We start from the raw sequence: 8,920 nt of genomic DNA, 5'->3' as shown, positions 1-8,920 counted from the left end.
AAATACAAAGTAGAGGACAAAAGGAGGTAAAAGTTACCAGATGGAGTCGATCTTGGGACATTTACACATGTCTTATCAACTGCGACATCATCCATTCATCCTCACATATAATCCTTTGTTTACATATATAATATATAGTAAATGGAAAAATTGATGGGGACCAGGGGCCCGCTTGGCCCCAACGTGGCGAAGCCACTGACTCAGTAGAGTGTTTATATTAAAACAAGACTCCGGGAAAATAACGTCATACTTCCTCCCTATTTGGTCAAAAACTTTTATCTTGAACTTTAGGCAGGTGGTATAATCAATGATCGACTTAGGCGAACCTAACTGACTAAGCGAACCTAATTTGCACATTGCTGCAATCACAGAAAAATGGAGTTTATATGGTCAGATCCTTGGCAGGCAAGTAGCTGATATCACCAACAATTTTTTAGCATTCTAGTTTGTGTAAAAAAAATTCCGATGATTGCTGCTTCAATCCTAAGTTTCAACATTTCAGAGTACTAAGAGTGGAAAAAGGCTTGATAAATCATAAAATGAATATAATATTCAATCTGTGACTCCAAACTGTGAAGCTTCCTACACCTAGGAGGAAACTTTTGCTAACACAAAACAACAGTAGGTAATAGAAAAAAGGAAAGGAAAATACGAAGATGAATTCAAAAATACAGCAGGCTCCCACATTTCGAACACACACAAAATAACACTAGTAGTACTGCATCTAGGAGTTGTGAAAAATATAGGCGTAGTCTTTCATATATCCAGCGAAGATTGTTATTGGTCTGCAGCAACGGTGCAAATAATTCAAGCTTTAGGCTTGAGGATCTTGACAGTCTCCCAGGTGAAGTCGGGATCATCGCGGCCAAAGTGACCATAAGCAGCAGTCTTCTGGTACCTGAAGTTTCCTCCTCTCAGCAAGTCTAGGTTGATAGCCATCATTCCTGGCCTGAAGTCGAAGTTCTCCTTGATAAGGCTCAGAATATCCTTGTCTGGGATTGTCCCCGTCTTGTATGTATCAACAAACACAGACAGTGGCTCTGCTACTCCAATAGCATACGACACTTGCACAATGCATCTAAGGGCAAGACCAGATGCCACGATACTCTTAGCTGCTTGCCTCACAATGTATGCTCCACTTCTGTCCACCTTGGTTGGATCTTTGCCAGAGAAAGCACCACCACCATGAGCACCCCACCCACCGTAGGTGTCAATAATGATCTTCCTACCAGTAAGACCAGCATCTCCATGGGGACCACCAATCACGAACCGGCCAGATGGGTTGAGATGGAAGATGGTCTTGTCATCAAGATACTGTTCAGGAATCACGGGCTTGATGACATGCTCCTTCAAGTCAGCTGCAATCTGATCATTTGTAACAGTCTCATCATGCTGGGTAGAGATGAGGACTGTGTGAACTCTAATAGGAACCATGGCACCTCCTTCGTTTCTGTACTCAACAGTAACTTGTGTCTTGCCATCAGGTCTCAACCAAGCACAGGTCTTGTTCTTCCTCACTTCCGTGAGTTTGGCCCCGAGCTTGGTCGCAAGGACGTGAGTGAGCGGCATCAGCTCTGGTGTTTCATCAGTGGCATAGCCGAACATGTGCCCTTGGTCACCAGCTCCAATCTCTTCAGGTTTCTTGGTGAGGTGACCGTGAACTCCTTGGGCAATATCAGGGCTCTGTTGCTCAATGTTGACAAGGACCTTGCAGTTATCAGCATCGAGGCCAACATCTGGTGATGTGAACCCGATCCCTCTGCAGGTATCACGAACTATCTTTTCATAGTCAACCGTAGCCTTGGTTGTGATCTCACCAAAGACCATGACCATGTTGGTTTTCGTGCAAGTCTCACAAGCGACTTTGCTCTCGGGGTCCTGTTCTAGGCAAGCATCAAGAATGGCATCTGAGACTTGATCGCAGAGCTTGTCGGGGTGTCCTTCATTGACAGACTCTGAGGTGAACAGGAAGGTATCCATATCGTATCTGGAAATCACGATCAGCGATGTGTCAGTTATAGATACTAGTAGTATGTGCACAAGATTCTATAATTTAAATGGCAGTTAAGTACCTAAAAACTATATATCGGCGCTAACCTAAAAACTTTGAAGGTGCAATAAATTAAAGTTGACCATCACAAATTGGATAAACAGCAAAGTAGCTATAGCAGAATCAACGCATATATTTCATGCAACTCCAAAGTTATCGGCACAAACTAATTGATGTATAGGCAGATGCAGCAGATCTAGATGGTTCTGATTAAATACTGTCACGCTGAAAATTATCGTGGAGTTACGGAAGAATAAACAATTATCGAATTGTGCACAGTAAAAAACACAGATCCTCATCTTATAATCACGGCATTCTCTCAATAATTAACAAGATCTGAATCTAACTTACAATAAATACAGTACAAATATTAATATCCGCCATCACACTTCTAATGGAATTCTTCGATTCAGAAAAAAACACAGCTCCTCGCATTACCTCAATAACTAACAAGATCTGAATCTAACTTACAATACAGTACAAATATTTATCTCCGCCATCACACTTCAAATGAAATTCTTCGATTCAGAAAAAAACACAGCTCCTCGCATTCTCTCAATAACTAACAAGATCTGAATCTAACTTACAATACAGTACAAATATTTATCTCCGCCGTCACACTTCTAATGAAATTCTTCGATTCAGTAAACAAAGAGGTATGGCAGCACATTCATCGTCAAAAACAGTAAACTGCCGACACAAAAATGAAAGCGAAACACTAGATCTACGACAATAACAGAGCATGATTGGCAAATCTAACACAATAATCAGCAAAAATCAATAATTGAGCATACCTTCTGGCAAAAGAAGAGGCCGAGATCTGCGATCAATAAATATGGAGTAGGATGATAGAAGCAGCGAAGTGAGGGATTGAAATGAAGGCGAAGGGTATTTATAAATCCGGATCCAATGGACTCGCTCGCTCTTCACCTAGACAGCCTCACATGCCAAATTCAAATAAAAGAATTAAAAAAAAAAAAAACTACCGGCCCACCTACAGGCTATTAAGATGCTGCCAGCTGGCGGTCGGAACCTCGATCGACGGTTGTGGAGTACTTGGATCTGTATTCACGCGGTAGGTGAGTTGTAAATTGAGTTTACAAGTTGTACCAGGTGCATCTGGAATTGTACGTGGGTTGGTGGAATGGGACAAAATTACGCGGTACTGCAACGGCGTCGTAAATTAAGGGAGTATATTTGGTTTACCTAAAAATAAATCAACGAAAAATGTTTTACACGATTTATTTTATTTAGTTTGTTTTTAAGTTTAAAAACTTGATCAGGATCCCTTCAAAACTTAATCAATTCAGGAATTTACTAAAGAATAAAGTTGAATTGGAAATTAACTAAAATCATGAAAATAGAAAATATTTTTCTGTCTTGAATAATAAAGAGCAATATATGCGGTAGAATAATTTGTAATTTTTCGAGTAAATACTGATGGTTGGGCGAATTTTTGATGGTAGTAAATGCAGGTAATGAATATAGATCACGACACCAGGAATTACGTGGTTCGATTTACTGAAGTAAATCTACGTCCACGGGAAGAAAGGAGGGCAAGATTGTATTGCTTGATCTGGTTTTCCAGCTTACAAATACAGACTTGCTATATGATATTTGATGTCTCGAGCCTCCTCTATCTGATCTAAGTTCTATTTATACATTGAACTAAGATCGTGGCTTGCATCACCACTAACTAGGTCGTGGCTTGCATCACCACTAACTAGGTAGTGGATGTCGTGGAGGTCATGAGATCCTGCATGGGTCCACTATCTCTTTGTTTGGTCCGCTATCCTGCATGAGTTGACACCACTAAATAGATCGTGTAGTGGAGGTCGTGGAGGTTCTGCATGAGTCCACTATCTCCCAGTTCGGTCGAATACTGAGACCGAACTTCTGAACTATTGCCGAGCAGCTTTTGCCGATCTGAGAGTAGAGCTTGATTGGTCGGCTTTTACCGAGCTGTAGGCTGGGGCCGAACTCTTTGGTAATGCCGAACTGATTGGTTGGCTTTTACCGAGCTGTAGGCTGGGGCCGAACTCTTTGGTAATGCCGAACTGATACTCTTCCTTGGGCTTTGGGCTGATGGGCCGTCACTGCTATTGGGCTTGTTTAGTACGTACCCCATCACTACCCCCCCCCGAAAAGCGAAGTGAATCACTTCGGCGAAGCGAGTCACTTCGGCATTCTGGATAAAGGTACGGGGGAGGCTGACGTCAGGGGACGTGCCTTGCGCGTGACTGCATTAAATGCGACAGTAAAATCCGGCCGTTGAATCCTGAAAAGGTGGGATTCGAAACGGTGCGATGATTTTGAAATCTTCTCCGAATCTGATAAATACGTCCTTTCTTCATCAGTTGAACACTTTTGCTATTGCTTCTTCTGCAATCTCTCTCTTTTGCGTAAAAATTTCCTTCCGCTTTCGAGAATTTCTTCAGAATTTCTTCAGACTTTCAAAGAGTAAGAACCATGTCTTCTTCTTCTTCTTCTGAGTCAGGTAGCGGTAGGAAAGGGGATAAGGGGTCTTCTAGCCGGAAAGAATCCGGGGAGAAGACCGTAGAGTATTTTCACAGCATCTTGAGTAAGGATACTGTGATATCCTTACACGAAAAATATTTTTTTCCTGGGGGGAAGGTTGCGATTCCCGACGACCTTCATAGGGCTGACTCGCCGCCGGAGGGTTACGCCACCGTTTATGAAGCCGGCTTGGAATGCGGGCTTCGTTTCCCTCTTCCCCCTGCCTTTGTAGAGCTGCTAGATTTTTTTCAACTCCCTTTAGGTCAGGTGACTCCGAACTCTTGGAGGCACTTATCGGCCTTTGCTGCCGAACTGCGTAGGCTAGATAAGGATCTGTCTCTGAGGGCAATCCTTAATTTCTTCCAGTTTAAGAGGAAAGGATCTTGGTTTTACTTGATCCCTTTACAGCCTTTTAGGGCCTTCTGCAAAACCAAGTGGCCAAAGTGGCAACATCGCTTCTTTTTTTATAATAGGACAGCGGCTCCGGGCTTTCCCTGGAGAGGGCCGAAGTCCGTGATTCCTCATCCTCGGTTAGAACCGTTGGACGAGCTCGAGGGCGAGCTCAATAAGATTCCTATGATTAGGAAGCAGTACCTGGAGTCTGAGCTCGTCAAGGGCGACTTCGTGTTCGACTCCTCGTCTTCGGACGAAGAGACTGAGGGTGAGGAATTCTTTTTTATGCATTACTGCCTTGACGACGAAAACTAACCTTGTTTTCTTGCTTTTTGGCAGTGAACTTGCTGAACAAGATTAGTCGCAAATCCTCCGAATCTAAGGAACCGGAGAGGCCGAAAACCACCAGCTCGGCGTCTGATGCCGAGAAGAATCCGAAGAGGCAAAAGACCTCTTCGGATCCAAAGAAGCCGGAGTCGACTTCGGCAAGTAGGAAGGGGAAGACCCAGAAGCCCCCAAGAGCGCCAGAGAAAGACGTGGTCTTGGCGCCTCCTTCGGAACATATCTGTGAGCCATTTTTATGGCCCACGGACTTCGCCGAGGTGAATTCTCTTCTTGATTTTCTGGCCTTGCTTTTTTCCTATATTTTTTGTGGCCCCTCGGTTGACTTTTTCCTTTTTCCATTTTCAGAGGAACGATATGCTCTCCAAGCTCGTCGCCGTTGAACTCTCCAAAGCGTCCAACGATTATGCTGAGATGCAGAGGAAGTTGGCGGCTGCTCGTCACCAGGCCGAACAGGCTAAGGCAGACTTTGAGAAGGCCAGAGCTGCTAGGATCTCGGCCCAGGATGAAGCCCAGTTTGCCAAAAATCAGCTCGTCATCCAGCGAGAGCAGACGAAACGGAGGGATGCTGCCGCCGTGGTTGCCCAAGGGGAGGTTCTCCGTGCTTTCGCGGAGAAACTCTTTCTGAGCAATCAATTTTCGGCCTTTGTCGGTGATCTGCTGAAACTGATGACCGATAATGCCGAGCAGGGGCCCGAAGTCGTTCTGCCGCTGTACGGCCGAGAGATAGCAGCTCGTCTCCAGAGTCTGCCGCTCCTTGAGGAGCTTGCTTCGTCCTCGGTCCTGCTTTCTGCTGACCGAGTTCGTAGTTGCCGAGCTGACCGGGACGAGAATATGGAGGCTATCTTTGCCTCCTTAGGGCCAGTTTCACCCGCTCCAATTTTCCACGGAGAGGGTGAGAGCGAGCAGCTTGATCTGCAGACCGGAGACAGGCAGGCCGAGCAAGAGGTGCTGCTGATCGGTGATGGGGGCACCGAGCAGGCTGGGGGGAGCAAGGAGGCCGAGGCTGAAGCTGAGGCAGACAAGGAGAAGGAAGCTGAACTTCACCGAGGAGCCGGAGACGAAGCTGGCGGAGTATGATTTCGTCTCCCTTCTCTTAGTTTAGTTTCTTCCTTCTTGTAAAATGGCCTTGAAGCCCGCCTTGTGTAAAATTTTTTTTCTTATGAATGAAAAAATTCTTCTTTCTGCACTTGTGTCTTCGTATAGCTTTTCGTACTCTCTTTTACTCCTGTTGTGGTTTACTACTTGCTCAGCAAACTGAAATGCCGAACTGACATAGGCTGCTTTGTATTCTTAACTCTTAAGGAGCTGGAGGTACTTCACTGGAAGCGGCTGTACTCTTCCGCTTTAGACGAAGCTGAGAAAAAAGCCATAGCTGACCAGATGAAGAATGACGAACTCTTGGCTTGTTTAGTGAAGCTGGAGGCCGACAATAAGGACTTAGAGTCCGAAAAGAAAGATCTGGAGGCCGAGCTGAACACTGCCGTCGCTGAGAGGACTGCGTATGAGGATTTCATCAGCAGGCGCGGGGGAATGACCATCTCTGAAGTTCAGGAACGAGTTGACGAACTGTGGGAGGAATATCACGTACTCCGGAGGAACAATGCGCTGGAGAGCTCGGCTTGCCAACAAGTTGTGAAATCATTGCGGCGCTGGGCTTCTCGGTACGACATCGTTCTTTCCCGGCGTCCTTCAATCGAGAGATTTCTTAGGCATTTCCCGCCAACAGATGCTCATACTCCGGCTCAAACCTCTGATCCACTTGCTCAAAATCCTACTCCAAATCAGCAACGAACTCAGGAGCAACCGGAAACGTCAAGACGAGAACGGACTCAGGAGCAACCGGAAACGTCAAGACAAGGACGGACTGAAGTTCGTAGAGGAGCTGTGATTATGAGTGAGCAAGATCAACAAATGCTTCGTGAAGAGACTCTTCGCCGCCGAGGTGCCAGTACTTCCCGGACTCAAGGAAGAGGCGGTAGGTCGATCAGAGCATCTCGTCGACCTGCTTATTCTTCAGCTGCCCGGAACGCCCGAACTCGGCTTCATGAGGATTTTGTGAATAGATGGCTCAACTTTAGCAACCAGGGACAGTAGAATAGTCCTTTGTAATAGCGTAACGCCTTCTCGTAGGGCAGCGGAGTTGTATGCCGAACAAGTTTTAATAAATGAAATCTTCATTTCGCTTCTATCACTGCGTATTTACAGCTCAGCGAAAAAATTTCATCGTGCTCGTCCTCGGTCTTATGAAGTAAACTTCTTTGACCGGACTCGTCCTCGGTCTTATGAAGTAAGCTCCTTTGACCGGACTCGTCTTTGGTCTTATGAAGTAAACTTCTTTGACCGGACTTGGTCCTCGGTCTTATGAAATAAACTTCTTTGACCGGACTCGTCTTTGGTCTTATGAAGTAAACTTCTTTGACCGGACTCGTCTTTGGTCTTATGAAGTAAATTTCTTTGACCGGACTAAGCTTGTGTCCTAATTTGGCGAGTTTTATCGCTCGGATCGGACTTTCCCTTGTCCTAATTTGGGGATCGGACTTTCCCTTGTCCTAATTCGGCGAGTTTTATCGCGTGGATCGGACTTTCCCTTGTCCTAGTTCGGCGAGTTTTATCGCGTGGATCGGACTTTCCCTTTGTTGCAGTTCGTTTCAGACGAACTGCTTGTTTCTTAAGCTGAATTGTGGTCTTGTATCCTCCTTAGAAGCTTGGACTCACAATCGTTGGCTTATATATGTTCTAAAAAGGGGATCAGCCTTCGAAGAACAAGGTACCTCAGTAACATTTATAAGAGACGACACACACACAGACAGACAAAACGCATATAGACAAACAAAACGCACATAGACGAAAAAAAACGCACATAGACAAACATGAAAAACAAGTAAAAAACAAAGAAAGCACATACCCCTAGGACCGAACTAGACACAAGACTGACTGACCGGACTGTCTCTTACAAATGGAACTTCTTGAGGTTGGAAACGTACCATGTTCGGGGTACTTGTTCTCCTGACATGTGAGTCAATTTGTAAGACCCTTTGCCGAGGACTTCTGACACCCGATATGGACCTTCCCATGTGGGTTCGAGTTTGCCCAGCTTTTCTGCTCGGCTTACTTCATTGTTTCTCAAGACGAGATCTCCCACTTGAAATTGCAGCTTTTTCACCCTTTGGTTATAATACCGGGCTACTTGCTCCTTGTACTTGGCTGCTTTTATGCAGGCCAATTCTCTTCTTTCTTCGGCCAGATCTAGTTCGGCTCTTAGTCCGTCATCATTCATTTCTGAGGAGAAATTTAGAGTTCGGGGACTGGGTACGCCGATCTCAACCGGAATCACGGCTTCAGTGCCGTACACCAGACTGTACGGAGTTTCACCGTTGGAGGTTTTGGGTGTAGTTCGGTAGGACCATAGGACTTGAGGGAGATTTTCTACCCATTGTCCTTTGGCTTGTTCTAACCGAGCTTTTAACCCTTTCACCAAGATACGGTTTGTTACCTCCGTTTGTCCGTTTGCTTGTGGGTGGGAGACCGAAGTGAACCGCTGTTGAATATTCAGCTCTTGGCACCAATTCTTGAATGTCTTGTCGGTGAACTGAGTCCCATTATCCGAAATGAGGA

General features: G+C 45.4%; 1 protein-coding gene across 1 annotated transcript; it reads right to left on the bottom strand.

Moving 5' to 3' along the window:
• Window positions 1-524: 524 nt before the first annotated feature.
• Window positions 525-2,979, bottom strand: LOC121799024 (S-adenosylmethionine synthase 1-like). The gene is made up of 2 exons (XM_042198336.1): window positions 2,845-2,979; window positions 525-1,987 (listed from the first exon to the last, which is right to left on the bottom strand). Exon 2 carries the CDS (start codon window positions 1,978-1,980, stop codon window positions 808-810), a length of 1,173 nt encoding a protein of 390 aa, XP_042054270.1. The 5' UTR covers window positions 1,981-1,987; window positions 2,845-2,979; the 3' UTR covers window positions 525-807.
• Window positions 2,980-8,920: the final 5,941 nt, after the last annotated feature.

Source organism: Salvia splendens, chromosome 4 (genome assembly GCF_004379255.2).
Source record: "Salvia splendens isolate huo1 chromosome 4, SspV2, whole genome shotgun sequence".
In the NCBI taxonomy this organism is placed as follows: domain Eukaryota; kingdom Viridiplantae; phylum Streptophyta; class Magnoliopsida; order Lamiales; family Lamiaceae; genus Salvia; species Salvia splendens.
This window is presented reverse-complemented; position numbering and strand designations above follow the sequence as displayed.